Here is a 24,562-nt window from a genome sequence, read left to right as displayed (position 1 = left end):
TTTCTATTAACACACAAAAATTATTAGGTAATGTAATTCATTAAATATATCTAATATCCATTAGGTCTATTCTTCAAAACAAAACAAAGCAAAGATTTTTGATGGCTCTTTCCCCTCAACAAGGTGTCAAATCCTAGCATTCTTCAAAGACTCCTGCAAACATTTCATCTTCTCAGAACCTTCTTCTAGCAATGTTAGGCAGAATGAACTCCTTCCTCATCTATGTTCCTACAGGCTTTATAAATGCCTATTGTTTCTATTTGCTTATGTGACAATTTCTCCTGCTAGAAAAGAAATTCACAAAGGCAGAAATCATGCTTTCACCTTCATCCCCATAAGACAACAAAAATGGTAGATAAAAATCCAGAAACATCAATAATTATATTAAATGCAAATGGTCCAGTCACTCAACTAAAAGCCAGAAATTGTCAAATGGATAAATACAACAAAACCAACTATATTTTTCTATAAGAGACCCACTATAAATATAAAATATAGGTTAAAAGAATGGAAAAAGATATATCATGCAAACATTAGTCAAAAAAAAAATCTAGAGTTGGAAAAGGTGATAACCAGATGGACAGTATAGTGAACAGAGTCAAAACCAGACTGTTGGAGGCCTATTTTAAGAAGATGTTAAAATATATTTAGTTCACTCTCATCTTACAACAGAACTTCCTAAATCCTGAGAACACTGCACTCCTATTTTTCCTGCTTAACTGCTAAATCTCTGCAGTAGATTTCTCAATTTTTCCTGCTTAACTGCTAAATCTCTGCAGTAGATGTCTAAATTCACTTTCCTTCGGTCAACTTTCACTAATTTCTCCATCTCTTGCCAAAAGAGCCTCTGTTAAGGTTACCAATGGCCTGCATACACTAACTCCAAAGGTCATTTTCAGTCTTCATTTCACTTGATTTTCAACAGCATATGACTCCAGTGAACATCACCCTTCTTAAAATTCTCTCTTCTCATGGCACCATACTTTCTTGGTTTCCTCTTCCCTCTTTGCCTGTTGCTTCACAGCTTCCTTTGCATCTTTATCCTCTTCTACTCAGGCATTATGTGTTGGAGTTTTTCAAGCTTCATTCTTAGGCCTTTTCTCTTCTTACTCTATAAACCATCCTTATGTAGTCTCAGTCTTGCTAGCAGCTTCAAGTCCTACCTGTATAACAGTGACTTGAATTTTTTATCTACAGCTTGGCACATTGCTTGAATTCCATATCAAGTAGCCTTTTTGACATTTTTAGCTGGATGTCTCAATGGTATCTCAAACTTACATACTCAAAATTAAACTCACAATATCCACTGTCACCCCATTCCACTGTTTCTCTAAGTAAATGAAATCACTGATCCATTTTCAAAAGCAAAAAACAACAACAAAAAAAACTAGGAATTGTTTGACACATCCTCATCTCTTGTTCTTCACATTCAACTGTTTCTTGATACTACAGCCAAAGTGATCTTTTTAAAAAATGCAAACCTGAACATATCGTTCTGTCTATAAAGTTTTTTTAATGACTCTTACTTTGCTCTTAAAGATAACAAAGTCTGACCTCTGCCCTTTTCTCCAGACCATTCTTACCTCAGACTACTCTTGCCTTTGCTATCTTTATTCCAGCTGATTTATCAATTTCTTCCTCACACCATAGAGCCTTTATAGATGTCTGTTTTCCTCTCCTCCTGATATGGAACACAACACGCCACCATTCCCGGATACCTCATACCCAGTCTTCTGATATTAGCTTAAGCATCATTGACCTAGAAAACGCTTAACTGATACCTTAGTCTAGGGTAGGCTCATTTGTTTAAAAAAACTCTTATACACCTAAGTTCTTCTCTTTCAAAGAACTTATCTTGGTTAGTAATCACATATTAATTAGTGTGATTACATGAAAAATATTTACCTTCACTGTTAAGATTTTAAGTTCATGAGAGCAAATATTGTCTCTTTCAGTTCACATGGCACCCCAGAACCAAAATCAAGCTTGCTACAGAACAGATGCTGAATAAATATTAAACTAATGGGTGGAGAAGAATTAACAACAATAATACAAAGAAGGCAGAGATCAAGTAAGTAGAGGCCAGAGAGCCAATGAAGAAAAAATGATAACAAGAGAAACAAAGGAGGTGAGTATTTAAAGAAGAAAGTAGTTGAAGCTTCATACTGTCCAAGAAAGATGAAAGGAGATGAGAAGGAACAAATGGATAAGCAGGGCAAGCAGAAAATCGTGGTGCCCTATAAGAAAATAGTATCAGTAGAATGAGTACATAGACAAAGAAGTATAGACTGGTTTTCAAGAATGTGTCAGTGAAAAGAGGGGAAGACAAGGCTGCAGAAAGGGCAGAGAGCTCAGCTACAGGAAAATACTGATGGTGATCACAGAGCAGGAGTTACATGTTCAAGGTTGCAGTAGGAAGCAGTACAAAGTGACTTGGTTTGAAGCTGAAGATATTATATTAGTAAACAGTCTTTTCCTGTGGTGTAATCTCAATTACCTTCTATAAAGATAATGGTAATAAATTAATAGATAACTTTTTTTGGATTACTAAGTGCAAGGGAAAGTGCAAAGTACTTGAACACTTCTCTAGACCTCCCAACATCTCTATTAGAGAGTAGTATCATCATCCTCATTGTACAGATGAAAACCTGAGACCCAAGCCCCCCAGTTAGCAACTAACAGAGGTTGAACTGGAATCTAGATATATCTGATTTGTATGGCAAATCAGATATATGATCAATTGGCTAACCCAATATCTATTCATTCCTTATTCCCTTGTCCCTTGACTCATTAGAGCTTAGGGGGTCACACAACCCATTTCCAGCTGATGGACTATAAGTGAAAATACATTGGGAATTTCCTTGGAAGGTTTTTTCCTTTTTAAATATATAAATGTTTAAATATATATTTAATATCTATAATCTATTAAAGTTTTTAATATTAATACTTAATAAATATATGATAGAAATATTAAAATTTTTTAATGGAAAGCCTTTCAATGATTTATTATTTATATAAAACAGATACTGCTGGGCCATCCTATTCCTCTGAATGCGATTCCAAATCCTAGATCGGGCTGTCATCTTATCATGGAGTGGTAGAGAAATTACAGAGAAGTTGAACCACTAACCTAACGACAATAGCCACCTACTTCTAGACTTCCCACTGTATGAGAAAAAAAAAGTGTCTTAAACATGTTACTCAAGTTTTCTCTTATTTACACTTGACTCTACTTCTAATGGGTATAATTCCAAAGCTCAAGCTCTTATCTACCAAACTAGATCACCTCTCGTCTATGAAATTAAAAGATTAACCTCCTTCAGAGAGTTCTTAAGAAGTCAGAAAATGCATATAAAACTGTCTTGAAAAACAGAAGTTACAAATTTATCATTATTAATTTATTATTTACAAATTTATTAATTTATTATTCCTTTATTACAAATTTATTATTCTTTTCAAAACAGTGATCCTCAACTATCCAGGGAATAGTTTATTGTTTATTTATTATTCTTTTTAAAACAGTGATCCTCAACTATCCAGGGAACAGACTGGATAGCATATATCCCACGGAAGCATGGGATTAGGCGGCAGTGTCCTACGACACATCAGAACCTGTGGGGAGAGTGTTCGCACTACACACATTCCATTTTGAGAAGTACTGCCTACGTGAACCTCTTCTTATAAGCAAGATGATGGGCATATCCTGTAAATCTTCTCAGAAGGTTGAGAAGGGAAGCTTTATTATAATCATGTGGTATATTAAGCAGACCTTCATTAAGATATCAATAGCTTAATAACTAGTAAAAAAAAATTTTTTTGAGTCCATGGGTAAATAATCCCACCTTACCAAACTTTCTCAAAACATAAGTAACTATTCTTATATGAATAACAGAATGAACAATCAGTAACAGTATGACCCAATAAAGCTGACATAGTATAATATAATATTAACCACTGGGATCAGAGAACTAGCAGGAAGAAATCTAAGTATGTTTTAAAGAAATACTAGAATGAATTCCAAATACTTATACAAATCTTTATAAAGGTTTCCTCTTCATTTTAACTTCTCTTATTTGAGGTCCAATTTACTACTCAGTCATTAAGAAATTAACAAAGTAATTTTAAAAATTGAACTCAACTGAATTCACATCTCAGATCTCAAATAACTAGTTTGCTCATTTACTGGATTAAGTGTTAGAAACTCTTCATTCAGTAATCAATTGCTGAGTACCTACTATGGGCCAGACTGTTCTCAGCACTAGAGTGCCCTTACAGCTGTGAAGAAAATACCCCAAATTGCTTGACTTTATGGAACTTATATTCTACGAGGGTAAGCAGCAAAATAGACAAAAATAAATAAAACACAAAATGTGTAAGTTGCTAAGTGCTATAGTGAAAAAAATAAAGCAAGGAAGGTAGAAGATACACAAGCAAGAAGAGGTGAGAATGAGTCTGTGGGGTGGGGGAAGGTTAGTGGTTGCAGTTTCAAATACCATGGTCATAAAGCTTCACTGGGATGCTGACACTCAAGCTACTACTCAAAGGAGCTGAACAACTAAACCACAGCTATGCATCTATTTACTTTATGTTAACTCTTTTTCTGTTGAATATATCATTTGAAACTTGTCAATAGCTGAATGGCAAAATGATACTGTTTTTCATTACAAGTCACCTTGATCCATTCAAATCAAACCAAAAAAGGAAAAAAGACATTCCAATTATTGATAACCCTCTGAATCCCATTGTTGACATATCTGGCTCTTGAGGAAAAAGTTGAAATTGTATTTTATTCCTTTATGTCAGAAATACATTCATTTTTTTATACTCCCCAAACATGTATTTCAAGTGGAAAAAAATTTTGTTTGGTCTTAAATGAGCCCAAATTTCATCATGGGCTAAAATTTTAAGACATAAAATGACTGCTGAAACTGAATTTTAATCATATAGATGAATCACAACATGCATCTTTAGCTAGGCATGTATTATGGATAAGTCTAGTTTTCTACAGAGAATAATCACATGTTCTAATTACCATTTTGGTTATACGCATAATTAATAATATTCTGTCTTTAATGGGACACACTGAATCTTCAGACAGTTGAAAGCTTTAACTATGCATACTGCCAAACCCAACTGTCAGCTGCACTACTAAACACAAAGGAATCTTGATGTAGTGTTTTTGCATTGATAACAATACGCATATCTTTATACGTGATACAATGCAAAAATTAATTGCTTTCCTTCCTTCAAAATTTTCTCCACACTTAGTAATTTTATGCTGCTTGACTGATCACTTATTCTAAACTAGACATATTGGTGAACAACAAAAACACGAGTGTAAATGTGACCCAAGATTCAAAGACAAAAAATACAGTGTAGGACTTACTGATTGTAAACTTGCATTTTCACGTAAACAAGCCGTGTGAAGTTCTGATTTCAAGGTTGCAATGTGACTTCGATGAGATGTCATTTCCTTTTCTAATGTAGCAATTCTAGCGCTTGCAAGCTGGTAGACATCCACGAAACTTTTAATCATAGCCTTCAGAAATAAAAATAGTGTCACATACAATTCAAATAAAGCTGTCCCAAAGGAGAATTTCCATAATTTTAAAGCAAAATCATTAAAATTTTAAAATAAACAACTTTTCATCTTCCTTTAAAATAATAAAGCTAAACCTCACATTTTGCATTGAGAACAGTGACTATTTTAAGAAAGTCTGGGAGAAAATAATTGAGATTTCTTTTCCAGAGTATTTATTTAAATAAGGCATACTTTGATCTATTGTGCTTAAAATTTAGAATGCAGTTTTTAAAGGTGGCACACTTATTTTCTTTGTAAAGTTAAATTCAAGTTGTAATTTGACCTAAATTTCAATCTTAAGACACACAGTAGATGGATATACAAGCAAGATATTTCAAAATAAGCTTAGTGTAATTTTCAATCCACCTAAAAAGCAAGTGCTTTGAAACAAAAGGAGCTGAACTAATCCTGTGATTAAGAGTAAATATTATAATTCCTATATTGTAAGCAAAGCATAATTATGTCCTTGCATTATACTAAATACAATAAAATAAATAACATAAGCAAGTGCTGGTAATTCTTTCTCTTCCCTAAGTAGTGTAATATTTGGGGGAATTGTTGGGTCTCTGTATCACAGTGTAATCATATTTTGTAAACTTTAGCTTCTAAAGGAAGCTATAATGAATTTTAAGTCCAAGAATACTAGTATATCTTTTTTTAAGTCTTTCAAAATACTTCAAGTACAATAAAGTAAAATCAAACATTTCAAAGACGTGTTCAATACAATGTTATATTATTTATAAGAAAACCATGTTCCAACCACAGCAACAGCTTAGAACAATGGTAGACAGTCTGAGAATTTCCAAATTATATTCAATCTGAAGAGTGGTTTGAGAGAGCTTTACAAAACTAGATATTTGGGCATATGCATATGAAATAATCTGGTGAACAAAAAGTAAGAAACAACACATGCAATGTCTGAGAAACAGAAGTAGGTGTTACTTGTATAATTGTTAAAATTCATACCTTTTTGCCTAACGAAAGCCTATTTGCCCTCAAAAACCCAGTTCAGAAACCACCTCTTTAAAGAAGCCTCTTTTGAGCCCAAAGGCAGTGTTAATTTCTATTCTGGTTCTCTGTGGGTCCCTCATGCTTGCATGCAATTTTTCATTTTTTGCTTTGGCAGAAATGCATTCATTGACATGTTTATATTCACTACATCAAGGAGCTACCTAGACCAGATGGTGTGCCAAATCTAATCATCTTTGTATCTTCAGGGATGGCCTGATGACTGACTGGAAGGAAGGAGGAAGAGAGGAAGAAAGAAAAGAAAGAAAAGAAAAAAGAAAAAGTCTGTAAAAGCGGAAAAGCCACAAGTTGAATAGGCATGTTCAACTTGGGGAAAAAAAAATGCCTTGGGAAAATATAACCTTAACACTCTAACGAATAAATTACTCTGTGTGCGCGCTAAGTTGCTTTAGTCATGTCCAAATAAACTGCTACTGCTCCTAAGTCGTTTCAGTCGTGTCCGACTCTGTGCAACCCCATAGACGGCAGCCCACCAGGCTCCCCCATCCCTGGGATTCTCCAGGCAAGAACACTGGAGTGGGTTGCCATTTCCTTCTCCAATGCGTGAAAGTGAAAAGTGAAAGTGAAGTCGCTCAGTCGTGTCCAACTCTTTGCGACCCCATGGACTGCAGCCTACCAGGCTCCTCCGTCCATGGGATTTTTCCAGGCAAGGAGTGGGGTGCCATTGCCTTCTCCAAATAAACTGCTAACCATACTTTATTCAAAGTCAGAAAAAGAAGCAAAAGCATAGCTGTAGGCAGAAAAAGATAGAGTACACAAAAGTGAATTCTATTATCCAATACTAAATAAGCATGGTACAACTTCATGTCTGGGAACATCTCACATGTCCTCTCACATCTCACATTCCTTACCTTGAGTCATTTCAAGGTAAGATTAGGGCTAATGCTAACACAAAATATTTCCCTAGATTTCAAAAGTAGATAAAAATCAGAAATTATAAAATCATATGTTTCTTCCTACACTGAGTCTCTCTCCACTTCTGTAAATTCATTCATCTTCTCCATTGAGATGGTGGGCCAGGAAGAAGTCATATTAATATTTTTTTTTTCTGGTCTTCACGCTGCCTCTTACTTAGCTTTATCTTGTTGGGTCATGTGGTCTCTCTGGGTCTCCATCTCCTCCCTCCGTAAAAATGGGAAGAAGAGTCCTTTTCTAGCTTATTTCTAAAAGTGTTGTAAGGATCAGATCGGTAAAAATATAATACAAAGCCATTCCCTTAACCATTCAACTCAATGGAATCCAATACATCTCATGGATTCTCATATACATGATATTCTAAAAGGAATATACAATATAAATGATATTCCTTCAAATCTTTTTTTGATTCATGTTGATGTATGGCAAAACCAATACAATATTGTAAAGTAATTAGCCTCTAAGTAAAATAAATAAATTTAAATTTAAAATAAATAAATAATAAAATTACCCAAAATCAAAAAAAAATAAAAAATAAATACTTTTTTGAGAAGTTATGTCTGATGGAACAAAAGTCATAATTATTTTGGCTCCTTCCTTGATCTACTTTTAATTAAACTATAAAATTTGGGGCAGTATTAAGAGAAACCACATATTACTTCTTTATAACATTAAAAAGAATAAAATAATCTTACTTTTTGCTTAAGATTTAGAATCTTTAGCATTTAAAATCATTAAAGCAGTATTTCATTTGAGAGATGAAAGCATATAACACTGTGTAGGGTATTTTTTCAGAGCAGGAAAGGTACAGTGATCAATATAGAAAGTATGTTTCATGGAACTCATGCATGTAAAATATACTATATGCTTCTAAAATGAAAACCTCCTTCAGAATTGAGAGGCGGGGAGGAGTATCAATGAAATGGCAGAGCTATTCAAAGACGCCACAGCTCTTTTGAAGAATAAAGAATGTTAACTTCCAGTATTAAAAAGTGATTCAAACTATGTTATAAAGGAGGCCAGTGGAAAAAATCCAACCTTTTCGTATAAAAGAAAGGCGCCAACTTGGTAGAAGAAATGGAAATGGCAGTCGGAATCAGGGGAGGGGGAAGGTGGAGGAAGGAGTGAACATCTAATGACCTCTCCATCAGTCTCCTAAAGTCTAGCCCTCTGCAGCACTCCTCACTCCTGGATTAAAACATCACCCCTTTTCACATTAGGAAACAATGACAGAGCAGCATGATGCTGTGAGCAGCATGCCCAACATTTGAGAATGTATTCCATGTCGTCTTTCGCCCTTGGGATTTTGACTCTACCATGCCATGAGATATGAATCTCAGTGGGCTTTATCTAGTTACACGAGAAACAGAACAAAAAGCAGTTTCTGGACAAAAATAGGCTTTTGATTTAGAGATAATCTACTGTGTTTATAATCAGCATAACAAGATGAGAAAGTCCAAACATAAAATTTCACATCTATTTTAAGGAAAAGCATAAGTGTTTTAGAATAAAAATAATTCTGAGATACTATCATTTGTACTAGTATATTATTTATATAATTCGTTATGTACATATTATGTAGTTTTGACTGACTTCAAAATCAGACTTCAGGGAAAGTGGAAGTCTTAGGAAGCTGATGCTAGTTGAAGGAACAATTAGTGAAAAATGTCATAAGGCCGAGATGCCAACAGAATAGTAAATTTTCTATTTATATTTTTGAGTAAGTAATTGGGATGCAAGAACCTGACATTTTACCTTAAATTATGTAATTATGGGTATATTTCATTTCTATATACTACATAAATAAACCATATAAAACAGATAGATCAGACATATCAAATATGTGAAAAAATATATATCCATAAAATGGGGAAAATGAGTCCTACCTCACAAAGATTGTGTGGGGAGGGGGTTAAATGAATTTAATACATGAACAGATAGTAAGTATCTGACACACAACAAACACTCAGGTAAATGTTAGCTATAATAACGACAATGGTATTAGAAAATTACTATTTTAACTCATTAAAGAAAGACTCTATTTCTGAGGGGTATTATTGGACATAAGTATTTTAAATATAAGATAGTCTATACATATTGAATATATTAATTTTTTTCAAACATAAAGAATACTAAAAGCTAATGAATGTTTACATTCTAACAAGAAAATGTCTCATTGTGAGAGTAAAAGGTATTATTTAAAGAATAATACCTATGGCTGATTTTATGTTGAGGTTTGACAGAAAACAACAAAATTCTGTAAATCAATTATCCTTCAGTTAAAAAATAAATAAATTTTTATAAAAAGAATAAAGTAATGCCATTTGCCAAAATACAAATGGACCTAGCAATCCTCATACTGAGTGAAGTCAAACAGACAAAGACAAATATTGTGACATTGCTTATATGGGGAATCTAAAAAATAGGGTACAAATAACTTATCTACAAAATAGAAATAAAGTTGCAGATGTAGAAAACAAATTTATGTTTACCAGGGGGTAAAAGGGGAGGGATAAACTGGGAGATTGGGATTGACTATACACACTGCTATATATAAAATAGATAACTAATAAGGACCTACTGCAGAGCAGAGAGAACTCTATTCAATACTCTGTAATGCCCTATCTGGAAAAAGAATCTACAAAAGAGTGGACATATGTATGTGTATAATTGATTCACTTTGCAGTACAGCAGAAACTAACACAACATAGTAAATCAACTATACTCCAATAAAATTTTTAAATAATAAAAGTTGTGCTTGTGTTCATATGCATGTGTGCTAAAATTGCTTCAGTGTGTCCAACTCTGCACCCCATGGACTGTAGCCTGCCAGGCTCCTCTGTCCATGGGATTCTCCAGGCAAGAATACTGGAGTGGGTTACCATGCCCTCCTCCAAGGGAACTTCGCAACTGAGGGATCAAACCCCTGTCTCTCATGTCTCCTGCATTGGCAGGTGGGTTCTTTACCACTAGGGCCAATAAAAGTTACTATTTAAGATGTCTTTCCTAAGAAAGAAAGTCTTATAATGATAACATTCTCATAGGTTTTTTAGTATCAAATTTTATTCTTTGGCACCTGGAATTAAAGGAAAATTATTATCTTTATTATTACAGAGTTAGGCTGAAAGGTTGCTCATTTAGTTGATTTACTTTCATTCCAATACTTTACAAGTGTAGAGATGCAGCAGAGAATGAGGGTTAAATGGTCTGTTACTCAGTTCAGTTCAATCGCTCAGTCGTGTCTGACTCTTTGCAACCCCATGAATCGCAGCACGCCAGGCCTCCCTGTCCATCACCAACTCCCAGATTCACTCAAACTCATGTCCATCGAGTCGGTGATGCCATCCAGCCATCTCATCCTCTGTCGTCCCCTTCTCCTCCAGCCCCCAATCCCTCCCAGCATCAGAATCTTTTCCAATGAGTCAACTCTTCCCATGAGGTGGCCAAAAGTACTGGAGTTTCAGCTTTAGCATCATTCCTTCCAAAGAAATCCCAGGGCTGATCTCCTTCAGAATGGACTGGTTGGATCTCCTTGCAGTCCAAGGGACTCTCAAGAGTCTTCGCCAACACCACACTTCAAAAGCATCAATTCTTCGGCGCTCAGCTTTCTTCAGAGTCCAACTCTCACATCCATACATGACCACAGGAAAAACCATAGCCTAGACTAGACGAACCTTTGTTGGCAAAGTAATGTCTCTGCTTTTGAATATGCTATCTAGGTTGGTCATAACTTTCCTTCAAAGGAGTAAGCGTCTTTTAATTTCATGGCTGCAGTCACCATCTGCAGTGATTTTGGAGCCGAAAAAAATACAGTCTGACACTGTTTCCACTGTTTCCCCATCTATTTGCCATGAAGTGGTGGGACCGGATGCCATGATCTTCATTTTCTGAATGTTGAGCTTTAAGCCAACTTTTTCACTCTCCACTTTCACTTTCATCAAGAGGCTTTTTAGTTCCTCTTCACTTTCTGCCATAAGGGTGGTGTCATCTGCATATCTGAGGTTATTGATATTTATTTCTCCTGGCAATCTTGATTCCAGCTTGTGCTTCTTCCAGTCCAGCATTTCTCATGATGTACTCTGCATATAAGTTAAATAAACAGGGTGGCAATATACAGCCTTGACGTACTCCTTTTCCTATTTGGAACCAGTCTGTTGTTCCATGTCCAGTTCTAACTGTTGCTTCCTGACCTGCATACAAATTTCTCAAGAGGCAGATCAGGTAGTCTTGTATTCCCATCTCTTTCAGAATTTTCCACAGTTTACTGTGATCCACACAGTCAAAGGCTTTGGCATAGTCAATAAAGCAGAAATAGATGTTTCTGGAACTCTCTTGCTTTTTCCATGATCCAGCAGATGTTGGCAATTTGATCTCTGGTTCCTCTGCCTTTTCTAAAACCAGCTTGAACATCAGGAAGTTCACGGTTCACATATTGCTGAAGCCTGGCTTGGAGAATTTTGTGCATTACTTTACTAGTGTGTGAGATGAGTGCAATTGTGCGGTATTTGAGCATTCTTTGGCATTGCCTTTCTTTGGGATTGGAATGAAAACTGACCTTTTCCAGGCCTGTGGCCACTGCTGAGTCTTCCAAATTTGCTGGCATATTGAGTGCAGCACTTTCACAACATCCTCTTTCAAGATTTGAAATAGCTCCACTGGAATTCCATCACCTCCACTAGCTTTGTTCGTAGTGATGCTTTCTAAGGCCCACTTGACTTCACATTCCAGGATGTCTGGCTCTAGGTCAGTGATCACACCATCGTGATTATCTGGGTTGAAGATCTTTTTTGTACAGTTCTTCTGTGTATTCTTGCCATCTCGTCTTAATATCTTCTGCTTCTGTTAGGTCCATACCATTTCAGTTCTTTATCGAGCCCATCTTTGCATAAAATGTTCCCTTGGTATCTCTCATTTTCTTGAAGAGGTCTCTAGTCTTTCTCATTCTGTTGTTTTCCTCTATTTCTTTGCACTGATCGCTGAAGAAGGCTTTCTTATCTCTTCTTGCTATTCTTTGGAACTCTGCATTCAGATGTTTATATCTTTCCTTTTTTCCTTTGCTTTTCGCTTCTCTTCTTTTCACAGCTATTTGGAAGGCCTCCCCAGACAGCCATTTTGCTTTTTTGCATTTCTTTTCCATGGGGATGGTCTTGATCCCTGTCTCCTGTACAATGTCACAAACCTCATTCCATAGTTCATCAGGCACTTTATCTATCAGATCTAGGCCCTTAAATCTATTTCTCACTTCCACTGTATAATCATAAGGGATTTGATTTAGGTCATACCTGAATGGTCTAGTGGTTTTCCCTACTTTCTTCAATTTCAGTCTGAATTTGGCAATAAGGAGTTCATGGTCTGAGCCACAGTCAGCTCCTGGTCTTGTTTTTGCTGACTGTATAGAGCTTCTCCATCTTTGGCTGCAAAGAATATAATCAATCTGATTTCAGTGTTGACCATTTGGTGATGTCCATGTATAGAGTCTTCTCTTGTGTTGTTGGAAGAGGGTGTTTGTTATGACCAGTGTATTTTCTTGGCAAAACTCTATTAGTCTTTGCCCTGCTTCATTCCGTATTCCAAGGCCAAATTTGCCTGTTACTCCAGGTGTTTCTTGACTTCCTACTTTTGCATTCCAGTCCCCTATAATGAAAAGGACATCTTTTTTGGGTTTGTTCTAAAAGGTCTTGTAGGTCTTCATAGAACCGTTCAACTTCAGCTTCTTCAGTGTTATTGGTTGAGGCATAGACTTGGATTACTGTGATATTGAATGGTTTGCCTTGGAAACGAACAGAGATCATTCTGTCATTTTTGAGATTGCATCCAAATACTGCATTTCAGACTCTTTTGTTGACCATGATGGCTACTCCATTTCTTCTGAGGGATTCCTGCCCACAGTAGTAGTTATAATGGTCATCTGAGTTAAATTCACCCATTCCAGTCCATTTCAGTTTGCTGATTCCTAGAATGTCAACATTCACTCTTGCCATCTCTTGTTTGAACATTTCCAATTTGCCTTGATTCATAGACCTGACATTCCAGGTTCCTATGCAATATTGCTCTTTACAGCATTGGACCTTGCTTCTGTCACCAGTCATATCCACAGCTGGGTATTCTTTTTGTTTTGGCTCCATCCCTTCATTCTTTCTGGAGTTATTTCTCCACTGATCTCCAGTAGCATATTGGGCACCTACTGACCTGGGGAGTTCCTCTTTTAGTATCCTATCATTTTGCCTTTTCATACTGTTCATAGGGGTCTGTTACTAGTAGTCTGCAAATAGCAACTATGTTCCCCAGTCAAGAGCCAGTCTAAGATCCAGAAACGGACTCTAGTCTGGATGTCTGGTTTCTGGCCCTGGCCCTAAATACGTGGTTCTTCATGACATTCCAGTACAAAGTTGTATAGGAAAGACTTGATTGGGATGGGAGACTGCCTTCAACCTCCTTGCTTTACCGCATGGAATTATGTGGATGTGTGTGTGTGCGTGTGCAGACATCAAAGCTGACAAGACTGCTTTTAGCAAACATGAATCCCAAGGAATCAATAAGGAATAGAAAGTAGAAGGGGCCAGAAACAAAATTTTGGGGAAATCCTATCCAAAATATATATAAGAAAGCACTCCTACAAAGATGTAACCAGCTACAAGTGGACTTGAAGCTACGCATATACAGCCATGAGAAGTAGGAGAGGGACTTAACTTGGCTTTAACAGTATGAAAGCCCTTAGGCTCAACAAAATGTTGTAACTAATGATTTTAGTGTGAGAAATATGATTGGGTATGCTTTCAGTTCAGTTCAGTCGCTCAGTGTGTCCGACTTTTGCGATCCCATGAACTGCAGCACGCCAGGCCTCCCTGTCCATCACCAACTCCCGGAGTTCACTCAAACTCACGTCCACCGTGTTGGTGATGCCATCCAGCCATCTCATCCTCTGTCGTCCCCTTCTCCTCCTGCCCCCAATCCCTCCCAGCATCACAGTCTTTTCTTTGTATGCTTTACAACTTTAAAAATCTGGTATAACTTTTAGGCGATACAGGTTATCCCCTAGTCTTCAAAAGTTTACCTTATGACATTTCACTTTCATGTCACATGCATTAGTACCTGTTTTCGCTAACTGAAAGAAACCTGAAGAGGATTTTTGTTTTCACCTTAAAAAAAGTCAAAATGCAAAAACATCAGGTGTTCTGAAAGGTGTGTGTTTTGCAGGGAGCCCATCTGGAGGCAGCATTCACCCAGAATTGTAAGAGTGACCCTCTAAGCTCCTTCCCTGGGAACTATTCTCAGCATCTCAGTCCATATAGCTTTGTACTATATCTGTGAACATCTGTGCTTTTTCTCCATTAATTTTGTTGATTCATTAGCAAGATGGGGCCTATGATAACTGCTCCTTCACTTAATGCCATTTCAGCTTATGACAGGTTTCACAGGAATGCTCTGCTTTCAGATAGAGGGGAAACCTCTATAGCAATTTGGAAGTCTAATACAGAGTCCTCACCCTTACCACTCCCATAACGCATGGTAAAGAGGGAAGATGCCCCTGGCGGAAGTACACCACTGGTTGTGTTTATTAAATCATGACATGCATGCTTCAATCCTATCAAGTAAACAATGTTTTGATTGGAATTTTGGCTAGAAAATGCCAACTTTCCTGAATCAATTGTTCTTTCTATTACTATATGTCCTGTTTTTATATCTTCATAAATGCATTTTATATTTAAATACATTTTATATTTTTAACAAAAATTTGAAAAGATTTTTTATGTGTATACATAAATGAATTTTACAGATTTAGATCATTTTTAGAAAAATTCCAAAATTCTGGAAACACTTCCAAACAGCTATTTTCATAATGCTACATAAAAATCCTTCAATAAAGCAGTCAGGTTTTTTTAATCTGTTGTGACAGAATGTATTTTGTCTTAAGTTCCTTCAAAGATTTTTTCTAGATATAATGTTTTTGATAGCCACTTGCCATCAAAGAAAAGGTCTACAGATTGAGATCTCTTCTCTTTATTTTATAGAAAAGTGCCATAATTCACTCAAGTTCAAGAGGACTTTGAACTACTTTGTCACAAGAAAACTAGCAAACTTTATATAGAAGATTTTAAAGACTACCTCTTAACATTGTAAACTACTGTAAAGACTACACTATGTAAATAATTTACTGCATAAACTACTTAACCATACAGAGTACACACAGTTCATGGTGAAATGCAAGAAAGTAAATAAACAAGTGAGGACACGATTCTCAGCTCTGTTGCACTGCAAAATCCTTCCACCTTTTCCCAACATAACTGACAGGAAATATCAATGCTTAAAAAACGGACCAAGTGATGACACCAGTGCCAATCTATATCAAAGAGTGAAAATTTTATCTCTTACTTTATTAAAAAAAATAGGAAGAGTCCATTGTCTCGTATACCAACTGAGATGTAATCAGTCTCCAAAGTGAGTTAAAATGGGAAAAAAAAACAAAACTGAAGACTTCCATATACAGATTTCATATTATATTTAGTTCTTTGAATAACTTTAATTTTCAGAGTTTTAGGTTCACAGAAAAAGTGAGTGGGAAGTATAGAAATTTCTCCTATAACCCCTGCCCCGACAAACCCAAAACATCCTTTACCAGAGTGGTACATATGCTATAATCAGTGAACCTATACTGACACATCATCACCCAAAACCCATAGCTTACATTAATGCTGACTCTTGGTGTTATGCATTCTGTGAGTCTGGACAAATGTATAATGACATGTACCCACCACTGTAGGTGGAACAGAGCACCAGGCTCACTGACCTAAACTCCTCTGCGCCTATTCATTCCCCTCTCCTCCCCAACCCTGGCAACTGCTGATCTTTCTAATGTCTCCATAGTTTTTATATTAACTTTTTAAACTTTCTTTCAAAAATCTTTTAAAATCATATCTTTAAAATTTTCTATGTTTCTTTGTTTTATGTTATAGAGCTTATTTATTAGTGTCACAAGTATAAAAATATAAACACATACATATACTGGTCTATGGGGTCCAACTCCTTTGCGACCCCATAGACCATAGCCTGCCAGGCTCCTCTGTCCATGGGATTTCCCAGGCAAGAATACTGGAGTGGGTTGCTATTTCCTTCTCCAGGGGATTTTCCCAACTCAGGGATCTCCTGTACTGGCAAGCATATTCTTTATCGGTGAGCCACCAGGGAAGCCCTCCATTGGGGATACAGGCTCAAAAATACAAGTAAGCAATCAACAAGCATGGAGAGCACCCCTCTGCATCACGGGGTGACCGACTGAACTAGACGGCTCTTCCCCTACTGGTGTGAAGGAGAGCACCCCACAAACTGAATCAGTGAGTAGCCTAGAGTCAGAAAGCCACAACATTAGGCCCCAGGAAGCCTCCACATCCAGGAGGCAATTGACCAACCCAATGTGCCTGGCAGCAGAGACATCCCATTTCTTTCCCTAACACTCAGCTGCAAGCTCCAGTAATCAGATTTCTCATCTACATAAGCAAAAAAGCAGCATCACACTTCAGGATTACCAAAAACTTAATGACTTAAAATAATACAGATTTTTAGCATCTCATAGTTTCTACAGGTCTAGCAGGGTTAGCTGGATCCTAGTCTCAGGGTCTTGCAAGGCTGAAATAAAAGTGTTAGCTGGAGCTTTGATTTTTTTTCTCATCTGAGACTCAGGGCCTTCTTCCAAACTCATTCAAGCTGTTGGCAGAATTTAGTTCCTTCCAGTTGTAGAATGGAGGTCTCCATTTTCTCACTGTCAAGCTCCTAAGGACCTCCCTCAGATCCTTGCCAAAAGGACTCCTCCTTCCTCAGCTTGGCTGTTTGCTTTCTCCCAGGCCAGCAGAAGAACACATCTCTGACACTTCAGTTTAGTTCAGTTCAGTTCAGTCACTCAGTCGTGTCCGACTCTTTGCAACCCCATGAATTGTAGCACGCCAGGCCTCCCTGTCCATCACCAACTCCCAGAGTTCACCCAAACTCATGTCCATTGAGTCGGTGATGCCATCCAGCCATCTCATCCTCTGTCGTCCCCTTCTCCTCCTGCCCCCAATCCCTCCCAGCATCAGAGTCTTTTCCAATGAGTCAACTCTTCGCATGAGGTGGCCAAAGTATTGGAGTTTCAGCTTTAGCATCAGTCCTTCCAAAGAACACCCAGGACTGATCTCCTTTAGTATGGACTGGTTGGATCTCCTTGCAGTCCAACAGACTCTAATGAGTCTTCTCCAACACCACAGTTTAAAAGCATCGATTCTTCGGTGCTCAGCTTTCTTCACAGTCCAACTTTCACATCCATACATGACCACTGGAAAAACCATAGCCTTGACTAGATGGACCTTTGTTGGCAAAGTAATGTCTCTGCTTTTGAATATGCTATCTAGGTTGGTCATAACTTTCCTTCCCAGGAGTAAGCATCTTTTAATTTCATGGCTGCAATCACCATCTGCAGTGATTTTGGAGCCCCCAAAAATAAAGTCTGATACTGTTTCCACTGTTTTCCCATCTATTTCCCATTTCACCTTCTTTTAAAGGGCTCATCTGATTAAGTCAGGCCCAACCCAGTATGATCTCCTATTTACTGCTCTCACCCTCAAGAAGAGGGAGTTAATTACACAATTGATGTATGTTGGGTGGGAGATTTAGGGGATCATCTCATAACTCTGATTACCACAATGTAAACCATAGACCTTTATACAAAAATAAATTCAAAGTTGATCACAGATTTAAATGTAAAACATAAAGCTGTAAGAATTTTAGGAGAAAATGTAGGTGAAAATCTTCAGCATCTAGGACTTGGCGAAGAATTCTTGGACCTGATAACAAAAGCACGATTCATAAACAAACAAAAAAATGAGCGAGTTGAATTAAATTAAAATCTAAAACTTTTGCTCTGTGAAAGATCTTGTTTCAAAGATTAAAAGACAGGTTACACATAGGAAAACTATTTGCAAGCCATCTGTCTGATAGAGAACTAGATTTCAGAAAATATTTTTTTAAAAATCTCAAAACTCAATAGTAAAAAGACAAACACTATAATTAGAAAATGAGCAAAATATACGAAGATACATTTTACCAAATAATTCTCTTTTACAAATTGCAAATAAGCATATTATTTGCAATATTGGCCACTAGAAAATTACAAAACCCACAGTGAGGTATCACTATATACCTAATGGAAGGGCTCAAAGAAAAAACTGTGACATCAAAAGATGACAAGGAAACAGAAAAACTGGATCTCATGCAGCTTGGTGAGAATAAAGAATGGTATAGACACTCTGGAAAACAGTTCGGCAATTAAAAAAAAAAAAAAACTAAGCATACACTCATATATGGCCTAGCAATCACATTTCTGAACACATTTATCCTAGAGAAATGAAAATTTATGTTCATCCAAAAATAGGTACACGAGGGACTTCCCTGGTGGTCCAGTGGTTAAGAATTTGCCTCACAATGCAGGGGACGTGGGTTTGATCCCTGGTGAGGAACTTAAGATACAACAAGCCATGGAGTAATTAAGCCCATGTGCCAAACAACTGAGTCCACGTGCCGCAACTAGACAGTCCATGTACCACAACCAATGATCTCATGTGACACAACGAGGATCCTGTGTGCCACATCTAAGACCCGATGTGGCTGAATTTAAAAACGTACATACGACCCAGAGGGATGGAATGGGGAGGGAGGAGGGAGGAGGGTTCAGGATGGGGAACACATGTATACCTGTGGTGGATTCATTTTGATATTTGGCAAAAATAATACAATTATGTAAAGTTTTAAAATAAAATTAATACAATTATGTAAAGTTTAAAAATAAAATAAAATTTAAAAAAACTTCAAAAAAATAAATAAAATTAAATTAAATTAAATTTAAAAAAAAAATAAATAAAAAATAAAAACATACATGATTGTTCACAGCTTCGTACATAACAGCCAAAAATCAGAAACAATGAAAATATCTTTCAGTGGATGAATGGCCCAACAAATTATGGGAATAGCCATACCATGAATATTAGTCAGCAATATAAAGGAATAAATTATCGACAGATATATTTATAACAACTTGGATAGATTTCAAGGGCATCATGCTGAGTGAAAAAAGTCAACTCAAATGGTTACATTCTATAGGACTGCAGTTACATATTCTTAAAATGACAAAATTATAGAGACAAAACATTTAGTGGCTACCAGGGGTTAGTGCTGATTTCCAGGGAGGGGCTGCTATGTCTACAAAGTAGTTAGCAGAGGAAAATCTTTGTGGTGATGTAACAGCTTGAGAGTTCTGTGGACTGCAGGGAGATCCAACCAGTCCATTCTGAAGGAGATCAGCCCTGGGATTTCTTTGGAAAGAATGATGCTAAAGCTGAAACTCCAGTACTTTGGCCACCTCATGCGAAGAGTTGACCCATTGGAAAAGACTCTGATGCTGGGAGGGATTGGGGGCAGGAGGAAAAGGGGACGACAGAGGATGAGATGGCTGGATGGCATCACAGACTCAGTGGACGTGAGTTTGAGTGAACTCCGGCAGTTGGTGATGGACAGAGAGGCCTGGAGTGCTGCCATTCATGGGGTCTCAAAGAGTCAGACACGACTGAGTGGCTGAACTGAACTGAACTGAACTGAACAGCATTGTATCTTGATCATGGTCATGACTACACAAATACACACAGGATAAAATAACATAGAACTATACATACATATTGTGGCAATGGCAATTTTCTGGCTGTAGTACTGTCCTAAAGTTATGTAAGATGTAACATTAGGTGAAACCGAGTAAGGGATACATAGGAACTTCTCTGTACTATTCTGTAACTTCTTGTGAGTATATTTCAAAATCAAAAGGAAAGTATGTGTGTATGTGTGCTGTATGCTAACGTTTAGCTAAAAAGAGGATATATACACATTTACCTACATATATTTTAAAAACAAATAAACAAGGAGAGAATAACACATCTCTTTAAGTTTAAATGGTAGCTTTTTATCTGGCAAAGGCCTGGACTATCCACTATCCACTCTTCTGCCCAGAACTCCTACAGACTTCTTCATATAGATATTTGGGTTAAACAACCTTACTTAGCACACTCAGCCTGAGAGGATGTCAGACAAATTTCTGTATTTGCTCACTGACTGGCACAGAAGTGCCAGAAGGAGCCATAAGAGAGCCTGTAGCAGCAAAGGAGTCAGTGGAATCTGACTCAGGGCAATATGCAATCAGCCCAACTCTCCACTCAAAGTCAATCCCATATCTGCCTCAAAAAGTAACCTGGGGGGCAGTCCTAGGATGCTGGAGGAATAGGATGGGGAGACCATTTTCTACCCCACAAATTCATCGAAAGATCATTTGAACGCTGAGCAAATTCCACAAATTTACAACTTCTGAATGCTAGCGGAGGACACCAGGCACCCAGAAAGGCAGCCCATTGTCTTCGAAAGGAGGTAGGACAAAATATAAAGGATGAAAAGAGAGATAAACAGTTAGAGACGGAGACCCATTCGGGGAGGGAGTGGTGAAGAAGGAGAAGTGTCCAAACATCAGGAAACCCTCTCACCGGCAGGTCTGTGGGGAGTTTTGGAATCTCAGAGGGCAACATAACCAGAAGAAAACAAAAACAAACCCTACAGATTACACGCCTAACCACAACTCCCAGCAGAGAAGTAGCCCAGACGCCCATGTCCACCACCAGCAGGCAGGGACTGAACACGGAGGCGCAGGTTACATTGCTTAGGGTAAGGACTGGGCCTGAATGCCGTGAGGACAATCTGAGGGAGCTAAAGTGAGCTAGCCAGAGAGAGAGGAAAAAAAAAGAGAAAGAGAGAGAGAGAGAACTTTCCCGCAAAAACCTCTAACCCAAGGCACTCTTGGGCCCGGCCACAGAACAAAGGACTGAGTGAATGCCAGAGGACAGCTAGCCAGCTGTGGACCTTTTTCTCAAGTGCACACAGAACCTTCTCCAGGATAGATCACATCCTGGCCATAAATATCACCTTAGTAAATTCAAAAAAACTGAAATCATTCCAAGCATCTTTTCTGACCACAATGCGGTAAGATTAGATGTCAATTACAGGAAAAAACTATTAAAAATACAAACATATGGAGGCTAAACAACAGGCTTCTGAATAACCAACAAATCACAAAATAAATCAAAAAAGAAATCAAAATATGCATAGAAATGAATGAAAATGAAAACACAACAACCCAAAACCTATGGGATTCAGTAAATGCAGTGCTAAGGGGAAGGTTCATAGCAATACAAGCTTACCTCAAGAAACAAGAGAAAAAATTTTAAAAAATAACCTAACTCTACACCTAAAGCAACTAGGAAAATAAGAAATGAAGAACCCCAGGGTTAGTAGAAGGAAAGAAATCATAAAAATTAGGGCAGAATTAAATGCAAAAGAAACAAAAGAGACCACAGCAAAAATCAACAAAGCTAAAAGCTGGTTCTTTGAGAAGATAAATAAAATTGACAAACCATTAGCCAGACTCATCAAGAAACAAAGGGAGAAGAATCAGATCAACAAAATTAGAAATGAAAATGGAGAAATCACAACAGACAACACAAAAATACAAAGGATCATAAGAGACTACTATCAGCAACTATATGCCAATAAAATGGACAACTTGGGAGACATGGACAAATTCTTAGAAAAGTATAACTTTCCAAAACTGAACCAGGAAGAAATAGAAAATCTTAACAGACACATCACAAGCACAGAGATCGAAACTCCCTTAAAGTCAGGAACAAGACAAGGGTGCCCACTCTCACCACTACTATTCAACATAGTTTTAGAAGTTTTAGCCACAGCAATCAGAGAAGAAAAAGAAATAAAAGGAATTCAGATTGGAAAAGAAGAAGTAAAACTCTCACTGTTTGCAGATGACATGATCCTCTACATAGAAAACTCTAAAGTCACCACCAGAACATTACTAGAGCTAATCTATGAATATAGTAAAGTTGCAGGATATAGAATTAACACATAAAAATCCCTTCTATTCCTATACACTAACAATGAGAAAACAGAAAGAGAAATTAAGGAAACAATTCCATTCACCATTGCAACGAAAAGAATAAAATACTTAAGAATATATCTACCTAAAGAAACAAAAGACCTATATATATAAAACTATAAAACACTGATGAAAGAAATCAAAGAGGACACAAATAGATGGAGAAATATACCATGTTCATGGATTGGAAGAATCAATATAGTGAAAATGAGTATACACCCAAACCAATCTATAGATTCAATGCAATCCCTATCAAGCTACCAATGGTATTTTTCAGAGAACTAGAACAAATAATTTCACAATTTGTATGGAAATATAAAAAACCTCAAATAGCCAAAGCAATCTTGAGAAAGAAGAATGGAACTGGAGGAATCAACCTACCTGACTTCAGGCTATACTACAAAGCTACAATCATCAAGACAGTATGGTACTGGCACAAAGACAGAAATATAGATCACTTGAACAAACTAGAAAGCCCAGAGATAAATCCATGCACCTATGGACAGCTTATCTTTGACAAAGGAGGCAAAAATATACAACGGAGATAAGACAATCTCTTTAACAAGTGGTGCTGGGAAAACTGTAAAACCACTTGTAAAAGAAAAACTAGAACACTTCCTAACACCATACACAAAAATAAACTCAAAATGGATTAAAGATCTAAATGTAAGACCAGAAACTATAAAACTCCTAGAGGAGAACATAGGCAAAACACTCTCTGACATAAATCACAGCAAGATCCTCTATGACCCAACTCCCAGAGTAATGGAAATAAAAGCAAAAAGAAACAAATGGGACCTAATTAAACTTAAAAGCTTTTGCACAACGAAGGAAACTATAAGCAAGTTGAAAAGACAGCCTTCAGAATGGGAGAAAATAATAGCAAATTAAACAACTGACGAAGAATTAATCTCAAAAATATACAAGCAGTTCCTGCAGCTCAATTCCAGAAAAATAAACGACCCAATCAAAAAATGGGCCAAAGAACTAAACAGACATTTCTCCAAAGAAGACATACAGATGGCTAACAAACACATGAAAAGATGCTCAACATCACTCATTATCAGAGAAATGCAAATCAAAACCACAATAAGGTACCACCTCACACCGGTCAGAATGGCTGCTATTCAAAAGTCTACAAACAAGAAATGCTGGAGAGGGTGTGGAGAAAAGGGAACCCTCTTATTCTGTTGGTGGGAATGCAAACTAGTAAAGCCACTATGGAGAACAGTGTAGAGATTCCTTAAAAAACTGGAAATAGGGCATACACACTAAGTAAACCAGAATTGAAAGAGACATATGTACCCCAATGTTCATCGCAGCACTGTTTACAATAGCCAGGACGTGGAAGCAACCTAGATGTCCATCAGTAGATGAATGGATAAGAAAACTGTGGTACATATACACAATGGAATATTACTCAGCCATTAAAAAGAATGCATTTGAATCAGTTCTAATGAGGTGGATGAAACTGGAGCCTATTATACAGAATGAAGTAAGTCAGAAAGAAAAACACCAATACAGTATACTAATGCATATATATGGAATTTAGAAAGATGGTAATGATGACCCTATATGCGAGACAGCAAAAGAGACACAGATGTAAAGAACAGTCTTTTGGACTCTGTGGGAGAAAGCAAGGGTGGGATGATGTGAGAAAATAATATTGAAACATGTATATTATCATATATGAAACAGATCACCAGCCCAGGTTTGATGCATGAGACAGGGTGCTCAGGGCTGGTGCACTGGGATGACCCTGAGGGATGGGATGGGGAGGGAGGTGGGAGGGGTTCAGGATGGGGAACACATGTACACCCATGGCTGATTCATGTCAATGTATGGCAAAAACCACTTCAATATTGTTAAGTAATTAGCCTCCAATTAAAATTAATTAATTAATTAAAAAAAAAACAAGGAGGGAGGTGAATCCACACTCTACAAATGTACTGGAATGTATGGTAAGTCAATAAAGCCTAGGCTGGACCAAATCTTTGCCCAAGGTGTTCTCACTTCCTATAGAGCCCCAA

The 24,562-nt window shown here is 37.1% G+C and overlaps 1 protein-coding gene across 1 annotated transcript in view; it reads right to left on the bottom strand.

Annotated features, from left to right (window-relative positions):
* Positions 1 to 24,562, bottom strand: part of CCDC171 (coiled-coil domain containing 171) — a 338,272-nt gene that overhangs the window by 50,193 nt on the left and 263,517 nt on the right. The window contains 1 exon segment of the mRNA XM_070375929.1: positions 5,387 to 5,539. Coding sequence (XP_070232030.1) covers positions 5,387 to 5,539 — 153 coding nt within the window.

This window comes from Bos mutus, chromosome 8, assembly GCF_027580195.1.
Source record: "Bos mutus isolate GX-2022 chromosome 8, NWIPB_WYAK_1.1, whole genome shotgun sequence".
NCBI lineage: Eukaryota > Metazoa > Chordata > Mammalia > Artiodactyla > Bovidae > Bos > Bos mutus.
This window is presented reverse-complemented; position numbering and strand designations above follow the sequence as displayed.